General features: G+C 48.0%; 1 protein-coding gene across 3 annotated transcripts in view; it reads right to left on the bottom strand.

The window, feature by feature from the left end:
* Slc2a9 (solute carrier family 2 member 9) overlaps positions 1-21,738 on the bottom strand; it is a 169,004-nt gene that overhangs the window by 122,494 nt on the left and 24,772 nt on the right. For 2 of the 3 annotated variants that reach the window (XM_074042619.1, XM_074042620.1), the window contains exons 3-4: positions 5,514-10,143; positions 2,162-2,260 (exon numbers count right to left, since the gene is read on the bottom strand). In XM_074042619.1, coding sequence (XP_073898720.1) covers positions 2,162-2,260; positions 5,514-5,603 — 189 coding nt within the window. In that variant the 5' untranslated portion in view covers positions 5,604-10,143. The remainder of the gene's footprint in view (positions 1-2,161; positions 2,261-5,513; positions 10,144-21,738) is intronic. The other variant, XM_020178369.2, reaches the window with a different exon arrangement.

Genomic DNA, 21,738 nt, shown 5'->3' with positions numbered 1-21,738 from the left:
CAGCAGCACAGACAGCCCACTCAGGAGTCCTGGCTTCTCACTGTCCCCATGCTCATTCTTTCCTTAGTTGGCCATGCCAAGACTCCTGACCACTAGGCTTTTGGGGACCAGGCACTGGTGGTCAATGCCAGGGGCTGGAAAGGACATGGGTTAGGTTCAGGTAGACCTGGGTTTGAATTTAGGCACTGTCTTCTCTTAGTTATGTGATCTTGGGCAAGTTGCTTCAGTCCTGAGCCCCTATTTCCTCACGATGAAGAATTAACAGACTGAATTGTGCGCCTCACCCCCCAAACAATTATGTGGAAGCCCTACCCCTATGGTTCATCCTCACACCTCAAGAACCTGCTGTGGCTCCTCAGTACCCACACACTAAACTCTGCTGCTCAGTTTAATATCTGAGCTCCTGGTTTGACTCTACCCTGCTTTCCCACCATTCTTCCATCCCATGTCCCTTGGGAACAGGCACTTCACACCTCCATGTCCCAACATGCCATCAGCTCAACACAACCAGGCTCTCTGTGTGTTTCAACTTCGCTCTCCCTCTCACACACAACCCCCTTTGGAAATCCTGCCTGCCCTTCAAGGTTCAGCTCGAATGCCATCAGGTTGCCTTCTCCGTGATAAGCACTCAATAAATATTTGTTGAATGAATGAATGAGCTGTTCCTGCCTCAAATTCCCATAGCCATTGCTTAAGCCCACATCAGTTAACTCCCAAGTTCAAGTTTTACTTGTCTCTCCAACTCACAAGCCATGATTACAAAGGTTCACCACTCTCTCAGCTGACCCATCTGCTAAACTTTCAAAATGAAGCAAGGAAACTCCCTGTGTAGCTATCTTAAACAAACAAAAATGCCATTTTTTTTCTTTTACAAAATCAGAGGACAGGAGGGCTGAACATGTCCTCTCTGGGGAGTGGGGGAGGAGGTAGGGAAAGGGGGTAGGAGGGTGAATATGGTGCAAATACTGTGTACACATGTATGTAAATGGAAAAATGAGACCTGTTGAAACTCTTCCAGGAATGGGGGGAGGGGGATAAAGGAGAGGGGTGGAGGGGGTGAATTCAAGTATGATGTATTGAATACTTTGTGGGAACTTTTGTAAGTGCCACAGTGTACCCCGACCCAGCAAAACAATTAAAAAAAATGAAGCAAGATTCCAAGTCCGCAGTCCCCTTCCACTCAGAGACAACTCTGGACAAGTCAGACCCCATCTCTGAATGACACCACAATGACAATGTCAAATATTGATTGATACAAGCACCTCAAGAAGCCCCTGGTTTTCAAACAGTTTTCACACAAGAACTTATTTTTCAAATGAATTTATAGAGAACCCAAAGATGTCAGCAAACTGAACTTTTGAAAACCTGGATCTGATCCTGCACAAACGAAGCCCAGATCCCTGAGGCACCCCTGAAAACCCTAGGGCTCCTGGGAACACTTTGAGACCTACCACTCAGGATCCCCCACATTTAGCACAGGAGGTGCCAGACTCCCAAACGAAGCAAAGCCTGAAAAGCTCCCAGAGCTGTCCAGCCAGCTTCTGATTGCCCGGTGTGCCCTTGAAATACACCACCTGAAGCCACCTGCATTCCCCCATTGGTCCCTAGGTCTTAGGCCTCCCTGTTGTCCCTCCACCCACAAGACTGGACTCAGGATCACCTGCTGGGGCATGTCCCTCACACCTCCATCCTGCCCAGGAACAGGGCACCGTGGGAACCTGAAAGCCCAGATAAGGAGCAAACCTCCACCTGCGATCCAGCAGCAGGGCATGCAGGAGGCCGGACTGAAATAGAAACCAGGAAGTCCTAGACAGCAGCGGCCCCCAGGTTGTGATCAAAGGTCAACAAAAAGAACAAGACAAGAAAATGTACAGGTGTCCGTGCATAAGCCCCTCCCACTCCTTGCCCTGGCATTGTGGCGCTCAGGATCACCCCAGGATATCACATCCTAGCCACAGGGAGCTGACCCCTGTCCCAAACACACTGTCAGCACGTTTTTGGTCTCACTCTTTGCGTACCTCCCCCCCGCCCCGCTTAGTGACCAGCACAGGTCTGGACCCGCCAGCCTGCAGAGGGCTGCACGTGGCCGGCCAGGCCGGCGACCTGGAGGTTTCCGCGGGCCGTAGCGCCCTCTGCCGGGCGACCCCGCGCGGACACTCACCTGGGTGGGGGCGTTCACTACGGAGAGGTTGTACCCATAGAGGAAGGAGGAGCCAAAGGCGCCCACCAGAGAGGCCACGACGAGCAAGCAGGACCAGTCCTGGGAAGAGAGAGGAAAGCGAGTGGGAGCACTGAACCATGGTCTTCCTCACAGGGCTGCATAAGGATCCCTGAAGAACCAGATCGCACCGTGTCAAATGAATTTGGCAGTGTGTGACCCAGACCCCAGCCAAAAGCAAAGCCATAGTAAGTTGTGGCAGCAGCTGGCTGTCACTGAGCGCCCTCCACCAGGCATTGTTCCAAGTGCTTTTGGGGCTTTCTCTCCCAGATGCTGTTTCTTCCTGCTTCTCAGGTGAGGCCAGCACAGAGCTGTCCCTGGTGCTACCTGGGGAGGGGCCTGGAGCCCAGGAGACCACTCCCTGACACCCCTGTGGACTCTTCACCAGGATGTGACTATGGGGCCTAGATGCCTGACAATCCACAGATGCGCACACACTCACTCACATGCTTGCACACACACACACACACACTCACACTCACACACGCTGTGCCGGGCTAAGGCATCCACCTGCATGCTCAGCCCAGCATCTTAAAATAAGGACCGGCAGAAGGAGAGAGGAGGAGCTCCTGCTGAGAAGAAAGGCATCTGCCTCCATGTCATCCTGCCCACGGCCACACCCAAGATGGCCACAGCCAGGACAGGGCCATGCAGCAGAAACACCTGGGCCATTGGCGAGGGCTGATCAGCTGGCACGAGCTGGGGCCAAGAGAGGTGCCATCCTAGGCTGGCCAGATGAGTGCAGGTTGGGTACAGGGGGACCAAGTGCAATGCAAGGCACTTTTGCAGGCATCACTTAACATGTCTGTGTTTTCATGATAAAAGCGAGAGCACACAAGGAAGGGGTGAGGATAGGTAAGACACCTAAAAAACTAGCTAGCATTTGTTGCCCTTAACGCAGAGAAACTAAAGCAGATACCTTAAAGCAACTGAGGCCAATAGGAAAAGGGGAACAGGTACTAGAGAAAAGGTTAGATCAAAAAGATTTAACCTAGAAGGTAACACACACGCACAGGAAATCAATGTGAGTCAATGTCCTGTATAGCTATCCTTATCTCAACCAGCAAAAACCCTTGTTCCTTCCTATTATTGCTTATACTCTCTCTACAACAAAATTAGAGATAAGGGCAAAATAGTTTCTGCTGGGTACTGGGGGGGGGGGAGGGAGGGGGTGGGGCCAGGGGGGGAGAAATGAACCAAGCCTTGTATGCACATATGAATAATAAAAGAAAAAAAAACATGTCTGTGTTTTGTAGGTGTGAGGCTCTAACAAAGCTCCCAGGGCGTTCGCAGCAGTGAACACGACAGATGAGGCCAAGTTCAGGGACCCAAATTGCTAACGTAATTTTGGGAAGGCAACGCTGAGCACAGGTGGCAATTCTCTGCCCCACTCACCTCCTTTCCCTGGGCTCCAGCACCTGACCGCTCCACCATTCAACCCTGGCTGCCAGAGCAAGTGACTTGAGCTTTCTGGGCTCAGTCTGCTCATCTGTAAAATGTGATCTTAATGACACCTCACTGATGAGGCTGTTGAGCCCATGGGCTGCTGTTTTCTAATTTACTTTCTTTCTCACTGCTCTCGCTGATGTAGCCCCGGCCTAAGGTCTCTCCATGACATCTGTCTGAAGTCACCGTCTTGGAGGCTGTGTCATATCTGAGATCCATTGCCAACGCCTCCTTTGAGAAAGCCTCTTTTCTCAGGTGAAAGCTCCACCTCCCTCATTTTTGCATTTATCTCTTTAACTCAACCGTGTCTGATCCCCAGCTCAGCCCCTAAGGACTGTGGAATATTTGGCTGGTTACATGGCAGCTCCCTGACTCGGTTTCCTCATCTTTAAGATGGGGGTGATCCATGATTTGAGAAATGAATAGGGAATGGAAGGATGAAGAATGCTCGATCAGTTAAAAATAAAAAAGTAAATATCCTTGTAGGTGTAATGTAACATAAAGTACATTATTTACCATAAGATGTTTTTTCCAATGAAATTTTATGGAAGTTGTCAAAACTTTTCCCGGTTAATGCTTTAATAGAAATTATAAAGAAATATTGTTATATTTTGTACCATGAGTAATATTTGCCATATATTTTTCTCCAACTCTAACAGAATTATCAATTTAATGAATACCTATTTTTTTCTGTTTTTAAGTGTTAATGTAAATTGTTCAGATTAATTGCTTGTCCTTAATGAGCTATTCCATTAAATCTGTTGGTGATAGGATTTAGGAGTATTGTAATACCAGTTGGTGTGTGATTTGCCATGTGAAAGGAGTTTCTTTCTTAACCAAGTGTAGCAGTTATTCTGTAAACAATCTTAGAGGCATTTAGAAAAAAAAAAAGATGGGAGAGATAATGGGACACCTCCCCTAGGGGGTTATGCACAAAAACAGTTAAAGCAGGTCAGATCCTCTGAGGAGGGGCTGGCAGGTGGTGGTGCCCTGGTGGTGTCAGCAGCCAGGCTGGACAGTGGACAGAGACAGGCTCGCTCTTTGAGGGCAAGGGCCGTGGGTCTTGGTCCTTACTTCTGGGCATGGAGCCTGTTACAGAGGAGGGACTGGTAGACGCTGGTGACCAGAGGGCTGACAGAGGGATTACAGCCCCAGGGATGGGTGTTACCAAGTGAAATGGGGCCCAAAGTATTTTTCTACAGTGTGAGGAACTTGAGTTGAATGGGACCCACTCAGTCTGTGTTGCCTTTTCTGTTTAAAGTCCTCCTGTGATCTCAGCTCAGATGCAACTTCCTCTGAGCTTCTGGGAATCAGCTGGTCATCTCTTCTGAGTCCTGCCCCTGCTTCCAGCCCCAGTCTTCTTAAAGGACTTGGACTCTTCAGACAGGCCGGGTGTGAGAGGCCCTGCCCAACGGTGGAGAAGGGTAAAATGGAAGCCATCTCTTCTCATCCCTGTGTGGTCTGCCTGTGCCTGCTATCGCCTCCCACTGGCCCCTGGACAGAGGGTACCATGACTGATGGTGTCACTGCCTGTGTGGTGCCATGGGAAAGAAAGGAGGGAGACATCCCCAAGCAAGCATGGGCGGGAGAGGAGAGTTCTTTACTGGAGCCTCATTCTTTGTGCCCAGTCAGGTGGCCGGGGTGCTGTCTACCCAGGAAATGGAAGCTTGGGGGCCGGAGCACCAAGAGCACACAGGCATGAGTGCATGATTCAAATTCAGACCTTCCTCATGCAGATCCTGAGGCCCTTCAGCCACACAGCTGTCACACTGGGGCTGAACCCTGTCCTACAGTGGCCACCCACAGTGACTCCCCACAGCCTGCCATCGCACAAAAGCCATCTATTTACCTTCCTTCTCCTTCCACCCGGCACCTCACTCCTCCTAGGGTAGCTGGTGTCATGTGTCAAGGAAGGAACGCTGAACTCCCTGTAATCCATGTTTGGTTTCCTGTCGATGGGGCCTAATGGTCCAGCTGATGGCTCAGCCCAGAGACCCTGGACTGTACCAGGGCATCTCCGAGAGTGCGGAAGGAGGCAGAGTCCACGGGAAGGAGTGGGGAGTGCCCGACAGGAAATGTGGTAATCTGATCATGCCTGAATGAACAGGAAACGGGCAATATTTTTTCCTTGCCCCAAAGTCATTTCAGCAACTGAAGAGTCTTAAAGGGAACTCTGTCCTCTGTGGAGTTAACAGCGTGCAGATTTTTTTCTTTGGGATCCTTTTTTTAATTGTTTATTCATTTATTCATATGTACATACATTGTTTGGGCCATATCTTCTCCTTACCCCCCACCCCCTCTTTGGCATCTTTTAATGTCTCTCTGTATAAGGCTGGCATTCTGAAGGCAGCACCTGGCATAAACCCAGGGTGCCCTTCTAACAGCTGGGGTCAAAGGGAGTGGTCGGTCGCTGGCTTGGCTTTGGAAGCCTGGTGGACTCAGCTGACTCTCACTTGTTAACTGTGTGACCTCAGGCACAGTACAAAATGGAATATTGATTTTGTTTCAAACGTCTGCAGAGTTATTCAGGAGCTCACACAGAAAACACGTAGCCCAGAACAGCAGGCTGGAGATGTATCTGGATTGCCAAGCAGCTCTACAGTGAATGGGAGGGCCTGGGTTTGGAAGAAAAAGAATTTGCCTCTTGGGCATGACTGCGTCCTGCTCATCCTGCTCTGGAGGAGGGAACACCTCCTTCCTCAAGAGTACTAAAGAGATGAGGACCTCATGCACTCTGGGCTATCAAAGAATTAATTCAGTGTGTGGCCTGTTTGTCCCAAATGTCAGAGAAGTGCCTTCAGGCATGGCCAGAAGCAGACAGGGGGTACAGAGGCTAGAGCAGGGACAGAGGCAGGCTTGGCAAATGCAGAGCATCTAGGATGCAAGAGCAGGGCAGAACTGGGGTCCACAAATAAGAGATGCCAGCAAACTGGGTATAGTAAAAAGCACACATTGAAGTAAAGATGGGAGAAGAAGAACCATAGGATTTTCCTCCTGCTTTTCTCTTTGAGATGTTAACAAGCTCCTATGCTCCTTGGATGGGTGGAGAATAATTCTATCTAGCAGAGGGAAGACACACCTATTGTCTCTGTGGTTTGGGTGGGCAAGGATGACCCCTCCCTGTTTTAGCAGCCATCTCAGCCACGCAGATCCATTATCTTTGACCAGTGTGTTCCCCCATCTCTCCAGTAGACTACAGATGGGGGCCACCATTTTGAGTCTCTACTCCCATTTCCTGCATGGGGGCAGGAAATGGTTCTCTCATTTTTCCATTTCTCCCCACTTTTATCCTATTATACCAAAGTTCTTTCCTAATAAACTTTACTATTATTTTTACTACCAAAATAAAAAATACAAGAGCTGTACTGGGAGCCCAAATGTCACCTGCACATGAAAACATCCAGTCCCACGCTGCTTAGCAGTTAGACAGGGCTACTCAGGGCAAATGGGAACCAGCAAGGAAGCCCCACCTCAGTAGTTAGGTTAAGGATGCAAGGAGCACAGGAGTGTGACAAGCGTTCTGCAAATACATCAGTCAGGGACACCTCTGGGGAGCTGCTATTTCTTGCACTGTTTATCAGCCTCAATGAGCTACAGGTCCAGAACAGGAGCCCAATGGGAAACACTCAGTTACAACATGACTGCAAGGGCAGAGGACTCCCTGGGGTAGTGGGGTACCACACCCATCTCAGTCAGATCCTGGAGTCTTTTTGGAAAGTGCAACTCTGAGCACAAGGTGTGGGAGCAGGGAAGGGTGCAGGGTGGAGGCCCAAATGATTGGTGTATGTGGGAAGCCAAATGGTCGAGTATGTTTAGGGCAGAAGATACAGGAGGGGCAGAGGAAGGGTGGGGACAGCCACACACTTGTACACTAAGGACCCGTCTTGATGTGACTTTATATTCATTATCTCGTTTCTTCTTCCTCACTCCACCACCATACTTCCTTCTGTGTGGCCTCCCCTTTCCTCTTCAGTAACAGTAGCCTTTACCACATCCTGCTAACGCTCAAGTTGGATCAGTAAGCCCTTCCCCCATTTAAAATCACTCCATGGATACCACTGGGATTGAAAACCCAGAAGGCACCAGGAACCTGGGGTTCAATAGAAGCACTGGGCATAAAGTCGGAGGGAGGATGGTATACTCTCAGTGAACCAGATGGTGGTTAGGAGGGGCTCCCACACCAAAACACCCTTCCCTGATCCCGATCTCATCTTGTACACCTCACTGCTTTCCTGAGGTCATGCAGTCACCCATTGGCCTTTGTGGCTCACATTAGGAGAATGCTGAGGTTCGGAAGACTGGAGCAGTTTGCCTCTAAATTCAGAGCAATTCACACATCAACTTGCCAACATTTCCATAGCTCCTAGCATCTGGGGTCTGCCCAGGCCCTTGCTCCTGACTGATCTTGTAGCAGCCCCATAACATAAATCAGCCCCATGGCATCTTAGGAATATGGAAGCTCCCTGCAACCTGAGAGAAGCAGAGGAACCAGCTCAGCCAGAGAACCAGGAGGTATAGGCTGCCTGCAAGCACCAAGAATGGACCTATAGGATCTGACTATGAACTGTTCTTTAGGTTAGGGTGAAGTCTTACATATATATATATATCCCCCACTCCAACACTCAGGGGACACCCTATTTCCAGACCCTGCTGTGCGTACCTCTGCTTAGCCTTTCTCTATCAATAAAATTCTTTCTTGCCTGTAACTCCGGTGTTCCAGCCTCTTATTCTTAAGAGTGTTTTGAGAGCAAGAACCCTTTAGCACATCTGTGGATTTCCCTCATGACATCTTGCACTGGTGACAATCTTAACTTTGTTTATCGTTCAATGCTCAGGTTTCTTGCCACCTCCTCTGAGAAGCCTCCCTTGACCTCTTACCACTCTGGTTCTGTCTTCCCCATCTTGCCACTCATCTTGTTCCTATCCCTCTGGATAGGAGTGCCCTGAGACAAAGGACTATGTATGTCTTGTGGGCTGAATTGTGTCCTCCCAGATTCAAATGCTGACGTTTTATCCCCTAGGACCTCAGAATGTAATTGTATTTGGAGCAAGATCTCTAAAGAAATAATTTAGGCAACATGAGATCATGGGTCCTAATCCAATATGCTGATGTCCTTATAAGAAGAAATTAGGATATAGACACACACGAGGGATGACCATGTCAGGACACAGGGAGAAGATGCCATCTGCAAGGCAAAGAGAGAAACTCAGAAGGAAACCACCATGTCACCCCTTGATCTCAGACTTCTGACCTCCAGAGTTGTGAAGCAATACATTTCCATTGTTTAAGCCACTGAGTCTGTGGGACTTTGTCACGACAGCCTGAGCTGGCTCATATAGTGCCTTTTGGAAAGTAGATAGTTCTGGAACTGAACTCAAATGTCTTCTGGATGATTTCCTGAGCCTTGGAGAAGGTGAACATTCTCTAATAGGGAAGCATTGAAATGAAAGGAGAGTTTTCTATTGATTATCATTTGAGCAGGATTCCTTCCTTCATCACACCAAATACCTGGACAGTAGATCCTTGACTCATCCAATAGAAGAAAAGACATAGTGTCCACCTAGAGGAACTGCTGTCTATTTAGTGACTTTTCCATGTCTGTGGGTGACCTGAGGGAAGTGGCTTTGCCTCCCTGAACCTCACCTGTACAGGTACAGTGACATTTATCTCGTCAATTTCCCACTTCCCTAGCAATATGGTCACTAAACTTGTGATGATCTTTGTCCTGCCACAAAAAGACTTATTACAAACATGGACATATTTTCTTCTGAACCCTGGTTGCCTCCATACCCGTCACAGGAAATGACACACGGATGGCCCAAGACTTGAGATTGGCTCCACCTGGTATTAGCTACACAGCCTTGAACAGGTGACTTCAGTGTCCTATAAGTCTCATGTTTGCCTGCCAAGTGGGACTGTGCTGCCTTCACCATGACTGAGAGAACCAGGTGTAAAGGTCCAGCACAGAGGGCCACTCTCCAGCTGTTGCCTCTTGAATCTGGTTCCGAGAGGGTATAAGGACTCCCAGGCAGGAAGAGGAGGAAGGGGCAGGTGGAGCAGGGGATGAGTTTCAATGTAGTCTTAAGGAAAATGGCCCCTCACTGAGAAATGACCTTGGAATGGAGACCCTTGCTCAAGTCCAGGAAGCCACCAGAAGGTCAGTACTGTGGATACCATCATTTCTCAAGCACTGCCTTATCCCAGACATGGTGTGGTCACACAGTCCTTCCCATGTAGCTTTGCTGTGAGCTATTGCTCGCTCTTCTCTGCCAGCATCACCCTAAGCCTGATTCCCTTGGAGAAAGGGGGGCGAGGGGCCAGGGAGGAACTGGGTCACCTGAAGGCTCACACCAGGGAGAGACCACGAAACCAGGACTGACCACTTTCCTTCTTGCCAGCTCACTTTCTTTGTTTTCTGCTGGGTCTTTTTCACTGAACTTCATGGTTTGTTGTTCAGACTTTGGATTTCTTGCTGTTCCTGAGAAAGAGGAAAAGGGAAGACACCATCAGACAGTTGCTGGAGAGAGGAGTAAGTCACAGGAGCGACCCCAAGTGACCTTTGAAAGCACTGCTTTAGGGGACATCAGATAAGGACACTAAGATGAGCCATAGCAGCACTGAGCACCCAGCCATCTCCCTGCTCTTCTCTGGCCTGTTTCTCCATTTGTGAGGCGTGGGGTTGGTGTGTGGCTGCATTTCCCTTGCTTGCCTCATGACTTGCTGAGTACAGGCTGCTCTGCACAGTGCTCTCCTCAGATTGTGCTTTCCGCCGGCCATGTTTTGGAAATGCTGGACTGTCTCTCCAAGAGGTGAGAGCGAAATCAGTGGAAACTAAGACAAAGTGCCAGTCTCACTTGTCAAGTTGGAAACAATCACCAAAATTATAACCCAAGTCACGGGCGTGACAGACATGGGAAATTGTGCAGCTTTTCTGGAATTTGGAAATATGTTTCTATAGCCATAAAAGTATTGATTTCCTTTGTCCCAATTACTGCATTTGTAAAAATTTATCCTAATGCGTGAAAATCATTGTTAGCATCAATGCCCCCTCTTTAAGGAGTGACTTTTAGAATGGGGATGGATGTACACAAAGATTTAAGTCTAAGCTGTTCATTGAAGCATTTTGTGTGTTGGAAAAATGCCTCATTTTCAAAAGGAAAAATGTCTAGCAGGAAAGTTTGGCTACATTAGGGTACATCCAGAGGATAGAATTCCATGTAGTCCTTAAAACTATGTCATTTGAGAACATTTGATGCAAGTAGAAACACACAGAATAAACTCTTACTTGACAATGTAATGCATATTCATTCAAAAATGAGTATAATTATCACATCAAAATGGATTCATTAATAGATTCACACTATTAAACATTATATGTACTTAAACTATGTGCATATAATAATTTTAATTAAAATTTAAATATAGTGCTTATACATTAAGTATTCAACAAACAGTAAGCTCTTAGAATCTTGGATTATGGGCAGAGCAGACATTTTAGGGGAGGAGATGACATTGAAAGAACACACAGATGGCAGACTGCTCACAGGTCTATGGAAGGGAGTGGCTGGCCCAGCACAGGGCAGAAGGACAGTGGAGACAGGGCTGCAGAGATGTGTGGGGGACAGACACAGGTTCATGTACATAGAAAATAGACCTACAGGAAACAGCAAAACATGAGTTGTGGTATTGTCACCAATTTTTTTTATCCTTTTGTTTTCCCATAGTTTCCCAATTTTCTACACTGAAAATAAAATAGTGTTGAACCACACAAACAAACGTGTTAAATTGATTTAAATTTTAATGTTTTTGAAAACGAATTAAATTTATAAGGTATCGCATACCAAGTAGAATTAAAATAAAGTTTGAATGTTCTGCTTTCTAAGACAGAAAATACCACACCAGGAGAATATACGGTTTTTGTAGGATGGTGGGATCTGGGCTGATTCCAGTCCAGAAGTCAGTCCAGCTGTCTGTTGTTGTTGGGGAGCTGCCTTAGACAGACTCCATTGTGACACTGGAGGCCCTGCACTGAAGGATCAGTCCTGTTTGTGTCATCTCAGCCCACATCAAGGGATGCTCAGACCTTGGCCTTGTCTTCCTGAAGCATCTTCAGGCCTCTCTGCCACTGCCTAGGCTGCCACTTGGCTCATAGGGCCCTTCTTCCTTCCTGTGTCTCTCCTAGCATTCACCTCCTCCATACCTCCGTTGCTTTCTTCTGGAACCCTGACTCACTTCCTCTTGTGTAACCACCCCCCAAAGAGTACATGGATCAGCTAGGGAGGAATCTGGATGCCTGGGCTGATGGTTCTTGTGTCTGTGTCCTCACTTGTGACAGTCCCCATCCATGATGGACTACTTTATATGTCAGCTTGGCTAGGCTATGGTGCTGTTGTTTGGTCAGATACCCAGAGAACAGTTTTTATGGAGGTGTTGTCTAGACATGATTCGTATTTCCAAGTACCTTACTCTATTTAAGGAGTCCTCCATGATGTAAGGGCCCTCACCCAGTCAAAGATCCTAAGAGAAAAGGCTGAGGTCCCTGAAGAGGAAGGAATTAGGGCTTAAGATGAGAAAATAAAAACTCCCCCCAAATTTCCATTCTTTGGAACAAGACTACAGCATTGTCAGTGTTGGGATTTCTAGCTGCTGGCTCATCTCATGGATTTGGGGCTTGCCACCTTCACCATTACATGATCCAATTTCTTAAAATAAATCTAGATGGATGAATAGATAGCTAGATTGATAGCTAGTCCATCTGTGTGTGTATGTATGTATGTGGATGGGTGGGTGTACATGTGTGAGTGTGTGTGCATGTATGTGTTTGTATGTACGTGAGTGTGCATATGTGTATAAGTGTGTGTGAATGTGTATTTGTGTAAGTGTATGGTATATGTGTACATGTGTGTATATGTGTTGTATGTATATGAATGTGTGTGTGCATACGTGTGTGTGTGTGTGTGCACAGATCCTATTGGTTCTGTTTTCTGGAGAACCCTGGCTGAGCCATTGCTACCCTCCTCACACTCGAGGCCATAACCAATTCACCTACATCCACAGTCTGACAGAAAGCCTGGCCAGAGAGGTGTGCAGCAAGCAGAACAGGTGGGGTGCAGTGGACGAGAGGGGAGGACAGTAGGTAAGAGAATGAAGCCAGGTAGGATAGGAGGGGATAAAAGAAAACAAATGGCAGTGTCCATGGCTACCACTCTGCCCACCTCCATGGGCTTATTCTTGCTCTAGTGGATGTGACTGTCACTATAACTTCAGGGCCACCATTCACAGATGACATAGTGAATGTTCCCCCTGGAGTTATGCAACCTGGTGGTGGTCCTTTGGGTGCCTAAGGGTAAAGATGGACTCCAAATGATTAAGGAAGAGCCAGGGTTGGAAAAGACAGCAGAATGGAAAGAGCAAGGCCACTGGACTCAGAAACCTGGGTCCCAATCCTGGCTTTGATACTGTGACCCAGGGCAAGCTACCAAACCTGTGAATCTGTCTTCTTGTCAGCCAGTTGAAGATGGCTCCATGATCATAGATGAGGGATACCGTATATGAAAGGCCCTGGGAGATGCCTGGCAAATCCCTGGTGTCTATTGAGCAGCAAACTATCATTCACTGAGCTATTGAAGACTAGAAAAGTACCAGCACTGGGACTGGGAGGCTGAAGGGCTCTTTTTAGATGTGTTGAGCTTGAGATGTTTGTGGAACATCAAAGTGGAATTACTATCTGGGCAGTTGGACACTGGAATGGGACTCGAGAAGTGGTCAAGGCTGAACATGAATTAAATGTAATTAATGCCATGGACTAGGTAAGATTAGCCAGAGAGAGTGAAGAGAGAGAAAATCGCTGAGGAAGTCCATCCTAGGAAGAGAAGGTGTGGATGGAAACAGGCAAGGAGATCCAGTTGGGAAAGCAAGGAGAGTGAGGGGTAGGAATGAAGACGAGAACTTTAAGAAGCTGAGAGAGGTCAGCTGGGTCAAACACTGGCTGAAAATCAAGACAGATGAATGACAAGTGTCCACAGCATGTAGCCACATGAAGGCCACCGGTAACTACAACAAGGCAATTTGAGTGGTTGAGGAAAGACAGTGCATTTGAAAGAGTCTGTGTGTGGACAAGTCGTATCTCCTGTGAGGAGGCACAGGGAAGTGGCAGTGTGGGCACAAAGGATGGAACGTGGGTAAACGCATGGTAGGATACAACTTTGGAAGTTGGCAAATGAGGAATTTCCATGCAAGGGCTAGTGTCTACGTTCTGTCCAGTGCTATGTCTGTTTTTTTTGACAGTACCAAGGCTTGAATTCAGGGCCTCGCAAGATGCCCTGCTACTTGAGCCACACTCTCAACCCATGTTTTATTATGGTTTTTTGGTGATACTGGGGTTTGAACTCAGGGCTTTGACTTGCTAGGCAAGCTCTCTACTGCTTGAGTCATGGCCCCAGGCCTTTTTACTCTGGTTATTTTCAAAATAGGGTCTTACTTTTTGCCCAGACTGGCCTCGACCTTGATTCTCCTAACTTGGCTTCCTGTTGTAATTGGGATGACAGATATATGCCTCCACATTCAGCTTTTTTTCCATTGAAATGGGGTCTTCCAATTTTTTTTTTTTTTTGGTCAAAGCTGGCCTGAAACCATGCTCTTCCTGATCTTAACCTTCCAAGTAGTAGCTAGGATTTACAGGTGTTAGCCACCGGTGCCCAGCTGCCATTTACATTCTAATGGCATCACCTATATTCTGTCTTCAGTTCTGTCTACTGGGGTTTTTATGAAGTGTGAGGTAAAGCAATCAATGGAAAGGCAAAGGAGGGAGATGGTGCAGGTGTGAGATGGTGTGGGACAGTCACAAAGGAAATCTAGAAAGCAGCATTCACCACTATGCCTGGGCAGGCCATGGGATGGTGTTGAGTCCATCCGTGGCTCAGTAGTGGAGAAGGAAGATGGTGGGCATTCAAAGTTTCCACTGGAATCTTCAGTTTGAAAACAACTTAGAGAAAATATGATTCCAGCTGTGGTCAGAGTGTGGCTTTCATTGGGATATACGTCACTCACCCAACACTGGAACCACCTAGAAGTCAAGGTCAGAGTAGGTGAACATCACGAAAGTGGAGAAAGGAATGAGTATAGAAGAGTACAGCAACTCTGTTGCTGCCTTCTATTGTGTCTGTGCCAGCTCTTCAAAGACCAGAAGGTGAAAAACTACCAGCCCTAGATCCCTGAATGTCCACCTGCCGCCCGGGCAGCCCATGCCCATCTCTGTCAGGCCTCTTCCAATCCAGCAGCTACAGGGTTAATATCTAGCACAGCAAAACACCAGGACTCTACTCCCAGCAATCTGATTGGCCCCCAGCTTGGCTGTCCATAGGTTAAATATTTATAAAATCACCTTCATTACTACCATGGCTGCTGCTGCTGTTAATAAAACCCTGCATCTGACTCCTGTTAGAAAGAAAGAAGTCAAGGCTCAAAAAGTAACTTCACCCACACAGCTGGCCATGGAGCTTGGATCTAAGCCAGACAGCTTGAAGCGAGACCTCCCTTATAGCCTGTGTTTACAAGGGCAAAGGCAAAGTGAACACATTGGCTAGCAGCAATATGCCACAGCAAACAGCAAATGTGGACTTTTTGCCCTCATCTGGCCTGGGCAAGCTAGAAGCCATCCTTCCTCGAAGTGCCTAGCTGTGTGATCAAGGGAAAGTTACTCAGTGTCTCTGTACCTCCCTGTACACTGTCCACACTGACATGTGGTCCCTCTGAGCAGAGCCATGTGGTTCCCACAAGCCACAGGGTGACAGTTCTGAACAGAAAGCCCTACAACACACCACGGGCTCCAAGCTTTCCAACTGATTAGAATCAGTCAGGCCTTGATTCTCAGGTTGTCTGCTGACTACCAGGAAACTAAAGATAATCCTAAAATAAAGAACTGAAAATGAATGGGGGAAATAGGGAAGCTTAGGGAGAGAGGGTGATAGAGAGGAAGAGAGAGAGAGAGCGAGAAGGAGAAGGAGGAGGAGAAGGAGGAAGAGAAGAAGGAGGAGAAGGGGGGAAGGTTGGAGGAGGAGGGAGATCAGCATGGATTATATGGATTATTGATTAGTGGACACTGGTATAATAACCATAGCCATAATCACTTGTAATCAGTTTTATATTAACACCCAGACTCTACACTAAGCACTTGCTTCATTTCACTTTCTCTTCACCAGAATCCCATAAGACTGACTCTCAGAGTCTTACGTCCTCAAGTCCTTCTGCCAGCTGCTCTTTAAGTCTTAGAAAAAAATGGCATTAATGATTAAACTGCTATGACTATAAATATCTCTGATGTCCTTCTTGATAAGTGATCAATGACTGGTGCCTAACTGCTGATGGCTAGCTCAGCTTGTTACAAACATACGCAGGTGTGTGACAAACATATCCTGGAGCAGGAGTCAAGGGAGAGAATCTTGAAGAAGCCTTTTCTGACTAAGGGACTGACCTTGACTTTGCCTCCTTGGATGTCAGATCCCTTCTCTTGAGCACAAGGATGTGAGCAGTGATGAACCAACTTGCCTGGACTGAAGCGAAGGTCAAGTGACCCGGAACAAATTAAATGCAGGTACATCAAGCCCTGAGCCTTGGTGAGCAGTGAGCGGTTGGCTCCTGCTGCTTGGTCCAGGTTGGAGGAAACTCGGCCATGGAGACATACCCAGAGCTGCCATCTGCTCAGTACCATTGCATGGTCATTGCATGCCTAGTGGCCTTCTCTCCCTAGCTCAAAAGTGATGCACACAGGCTAATTCTTCTCACTCTTCAGCACTCTGAGATGAATAGAGAACTACAGTGGCAGAGGGATGTAACAGAAACAAGTGAGGAGCCCAGGAGCAACACTGGGTGGCCCTGGCAATCTCTTTATTATGTTTTTATTTTTGTTAACTTACTAATTGCCAAATGTTTATGGAGCACCTCCTATAGGCCTTACATGGGGCTGGATAATATGTAAGCCGTAAAGAATCATAACCTGTCATTCACAATGTAGTCAAAAGAATGTGGCCAATGAGAGGAGTTACATTTAGCAAGCATCTACGGTGTGCAAGGAACGTGGTATGCATGGCCTTATGAGTTCTAGAGCAGTACATTATGGTCTTATCTTCATCTTACAGCTTGGGATGCTAAAGTTTAAGAGGTTAGATACTCAGCAAAGCACAATGTTTGTAGGAGAGAGTTGAGGCTTAAAGTAAGACCGCTCTCTCCTCTCTTGCCTCCATTCGTGCTGCTCTGGGGACAATCCCATCACCAGGAGGGGACAAGCCTACCAGGTGAGACTCAAGTGCTTTGATGTCAGAGCTAGTTCTGTATTTTCATGTTGGCAGTCCAACATCAAACAGACTTCCTCATTTGGGGAATCCCTACTTGTGCCTTCTTGAAGAATTCCCTCCAGCCATGACCCTGTTTTTCTTCAGCACTGGTCATATGTCCCTCGGTTGAATCCTTCCAGGCTCTGGAAAAAACTGTCTTAATATCACCCACTGAAAAAATAATGTCTAAGAGGTATTGGTGAAGAAGTGGAAAAAACAGAACCCTCCTGTATTTCCGGTGGGAATGTGAAATGGTGTAGCACCTTTGGAAAATAGATTACTGGTTCCTTACATAGTAAAGATAGAGTCACCACATGGCCAGCCGTTCTACTGTTAGGTGTTACATCTGGAAATTGAAAACAGGTGTTCAAACAAAAGCTTGTGCACGGATCTTCATAGCAGCACTATTCACGATAGCTGCGAGGTGGGGAGAGCCCAATGTCCATCCCTGTCTAAAAAGATAAACAAAATTCGCTCTATCCATACAATGGAATACTGTTCTGCCACCAAAAGGAAGGCCGTGTGACACATGCTTCAACATGGAGAACCCTTGGAAATTCAATGCTGAGTGGAAGAAGCCATCACAAAGGCCACACCTTGTATGGTTTCATTTACATGAAGTGTCCAGAATTGGCACATCCACAGAGACAGAAGCAAATTAGTGGCTGATCAAAGCTGATGGAGTGGGGACTGGGTACACTGATTAATGGAGAAGTACTTGTCCTTTGGGAGTGAACACAATGTTTTGGAACTAGATAGTAATGGTGGTGGAGGAACACGGAATGTATAAGTGCCAAGGAACTGTCTACTTTAAAATGCTGTGCTGTATGACTTCCCCTCAAAACAAACAAACACACAAACAAGAAAAACTTCACTTGACACCACAGCCTCCTGTTACCACCTGTTACAGCAAAAGAATCCTAAGATAAGGCACTGTCCCCACCAGTCAGCTTTCATGTCCCCTCAGTCCTGCCCATAGGACCCATCAATCACCCTGCTAAGTTGCTCGAGTGCCAATTCCCCACAACCTCCCAGCAGCTTTGATGAGGTTGACTATGCCTCTTCCTTTTGGGTCTTTCTAGAAAGTTCCTTTTCCTGGCTTCCATACACCAAAGGGTTTCTCTCCACGTCTTTCCCCATCAGACCTCTAATAGTGGACTGTTCCAGACTCAGCACCAAGCCTCTTCTGTCCTCTGCCCACATGCTGTCCACTGGTGCCCTATCCAGACCCATGGCCTTAACCCCCCCACAATAGAATCCCCCATCCGTCTGCCCGGCTAGGATTCTCCTCCAATATCCAGACCCATGTCCACCTGCCCAAGCAGTGTCCTCCCCTGACTCAAGCGTGGCAGTCCCAAGTGAACTTCCTGTCTTCCTGCCTAAGTCTGCTTTTCCCCGAGCCTCTCCCTCTATTGAGCTTCCCTAGTTTTTCAGGTCAAGACACTAAGGCCCTTTCAGCTTCTGGTTTCCCTCCTTCTGCCCATCTGTACTGTCAAAACTTATCTGTTGTGTTCTACTATGTCTGGGGCCATGACACCTCTCACCTGGGCAATGGACACAGCTCCCTGACATCTCCCCCTATGCTTCTCCTGGCATTATCCTAGTGACAGACAACATGGTGACAGTCAGACAGTCAGACCCCACCACCCACCTTCCCAAAGCCTCCAACATTTTCCTGGAACTCTGTGCTCACTTCTGTCCCCTCTACCCCAAGGGCCTCCTCTACTGTCCTGACTCACAAAGTCCTCTCAGCAGTGTGGTTGCAGCCCCGAGAGCAAGGCTTCGGCACCCCTGACCTGGGTTCAAGGTCTGGCTCTGCTGCCAGTCACCTGGGAGACTTAAGCAGGTCACTACAGCCTTGGTGACAAGGCCATGTCACCACCTCTTTACTCTTTGCCCTCTCCCTCATCCACTGTACTTCCCTCCCCTGGTCCTCCTACAGTCCCCAGCAACCACATTTCCCATGCCCAAGAACCTTTGGGCCTGCCTTTATTTCTACCCAGGAAACCCCTGCAAGACTGCCTTACTGTGGTCCAACAGGTGTCAATACAAATGTCTCCTTCTTAGAACTGCTGCTCTCACCAGCCTGCTAACTTAGACCCTCCCAACACCCCAGGGCTCCTCTGTAGCTCTCCTTCCTCCTGGTCCTCCTCCTCTTTCTCTTCCTCCTTTTCTCTCTTCTTTTTATTCCATCCAGTGTGTTTATCAGTGTTGAGGTTACCCTGTTTGTCTATGGGTTTTCAGTGTTTGAGTTTACCCTGTTCAACTGGGTTTTCAGTCACTGTCTTTCTTCTCTTACAGAATTTAACTTTTTAACTCCCTGGGGACAGTGTCCTCGTCACTAGTGACCACTGCTGCCTCCCCAGTGCCCGGAGCAGTGACTAGCATGTAATAGTAGATACTTAATCAATATTTGACTACTGACCATGCCTGAACAGAGAAGTAAAAATGCCAGCTGAGGTCTCCCCTGCTCTCCAAAACCTTGAACTAGAGGGCCAGGTGGTCTTGCCCAGCTTGGGACTTGAGTCTGGCACAGGGAGGCAGGAAAAGGCACCCTCAGTGTAGGGGAAGCCTTGAGCTCCAGGCAGCAGAGGTGCAGCTTTGTGAGGCTGGTGACATTGGGGTTGAGTGTTTTGTGGTGGGGAGCCAGGGACCTCCTCCCCTGTCTTCTTTTCCTGGCTTGCCATGGTTTCTGCATACTTTAAGAGCTTGGATCAGCCATGAGCCACCCACTGCCTACCAGTTAAGCCCCTTTTTACCTGGGCCCCTCAGAGTCTGTTGCAGGTGCTTTTCACCAGGACCCCAACTGTCCCTGGGCTGCTTTTAGTGGTCACACTCAGGCTTCTGCACCAGGCTTCCTCATTGTGGCTGCCATGGGTCATTCCTGATTTGGGTTTGACAACTTAGGTGTGAAAATGGCTAAGAATAACATGAATCCTTTCTGATGAGAAAAGTTGATAAATTCAAATTCAGCTCCCGAGACTTCATCAGGGTTGTAGTCATTTAGAAATATTAGGTATTCATGTATGAAAATGGAAAAATGAGGCCTGTTGAAACTATTCCAGGGGGAAGGGGATAAAGAAGAATGATGGAGGGGGTGAATTCAACTATAATACATTGGAAGAACTTTGGTAAATGTCATGATGTACCCTCAGTACAACAATTTAAAAAAAAAAAAGAAAGTTGGTTAAAATGCCCTAAAATCTAGACCCTTCTCCTTGCCCCTCTGGCTTAAGTGAAAAGAGCAAAGTTCCAGCATCCACACTGCCCCAGGTTCAAACCCTGACTCTGCCACCGGCCAACCAACCATTCCACCTTAGACCCCTCACATAACCTCTCTGAAACTGGCTTCCTTACCTCTATCACAAGGTCACAACATGTCCCTGTGTAGGGATTAATAACACGTGGATGTAACACCCCACACCTAGCAGACTCGTAGGTTACAGCTGTTTTTAACATCTGTAAGTCAGTCATTCATAAAATTTGGAGGGCCCAAGATAAATATCTATACTCTTAGATATTTGCTTAGACTTCTGCATGACCAGATCTTCCTAACAAGAATATTGCAACCTTTGGTGGCCTGAGCAGATCTCAACCACCTTGCTGCTTCCAGGGAGACTCAGCACATGGTCCAGATGGTGAAGGAAAGGCCTGTGCCCCAGACCCTGGCCAGTATGCGTTCTTAGACCCGGAGGGCCCACTGGAATGCAGCCCTGGTGGGAAGAGCTGCGGATGAGCCCCAGGTGGGCCAATGCCCACTTTTGAGCAGCACAGACAGAATGAGATGGTCCATGAGGGACAGAGAACAGGTGCAGGTGGACAGGGGTATTGAGGAGACACGCTCACGAACGATGATGTGGGGGTCGGGGAAGGCAGCAGTAGCGATCAGTACGGCAGCTCTGTCTACTGAGCACCTCACGGGGGCTGGCGCTGCCTGCAGTGTGTGTCTTGAGGGGACACCCTGAGGTGTGCATCTGTGACTCTCTACTGCAGTGTCCGGTCGTCACTGTTGTCAGTCATATTTACCAACAAGGCATTGGGACATAGTTGGTTTGGTCTTTTTTTTCAGGACTATATGATGCATAAGCAGTTGAGCTTGGAGTTGAGCCTGTGGACTGTGAAGCAATTCAAAGAGGGCTCCCTGGAAGAGGCGAGGCATAGTTTAGGGGGAAAAGTGTACCTACTAGGTATGGTTGGTGGTGGGGGTGAGGCTGCTTTAGCAAGGACCCAGGGAAGACCCATGTCTGACATCCTTCTCCCTCACCACTTTGAAGTTCTTGGTCACAAATGACCTCCAGCAGGCCAACCAGAGTGTGTGTCATTTAGCTCCCCTCTCTCCCTCTGCAGCAGCTTCCAGGCAATGCACCTTCCGCCTTCCCCTTGCCTCCCTGGAGCCCTTGCACCTGGAGGCTCTTCAGGGTCCTCTCACCTCCTCTGCCTCTCCTCTTTCTGTGCTCACTCCTGGGCCATCCATCCACCTGTGGCTCCAGCCCATGCCTGTGGCTCGCCTTGCTGGCCAGCCCACTTGACCTCGTCACTCAGATACAGAAAAGGAACCACAGAGTTAATGGGACAAAATGAACCTGGGGATAAAAGGCAGCTCAGTTGGCTCCCGGCAGACCTGGGACCTGAGGAGAGTCAGTGGGAGACTAGAGCTGCTCCCATGCCACATTTGCTGCTCCACTCGGATGCGTAGTAAGCAGCTCACACTTGGTGTGTCCATAGTCAGCGCCGCCACCCCC

The sequence above is a fragment of the Castor canadensis genome, chromosome 9 (genome assembly GCF_047511655.1).
Source record: "Castor canadensis chromosome 9, mCasCan1.hap1v2, whole genome shotgun sequence".
Classification (NCBI taxonomy): domain Eukaryota; kingdom Metazoa; phylum Chordata; class Mammalia; order Rodentia; family Castoridae; genus Castor; species Castor canadensis.
The sequence above is the reverse complement of the archived record's forward strand: the minus strand, read 5'-3'. Positions and strand labels throughout refer to the sequence as shown.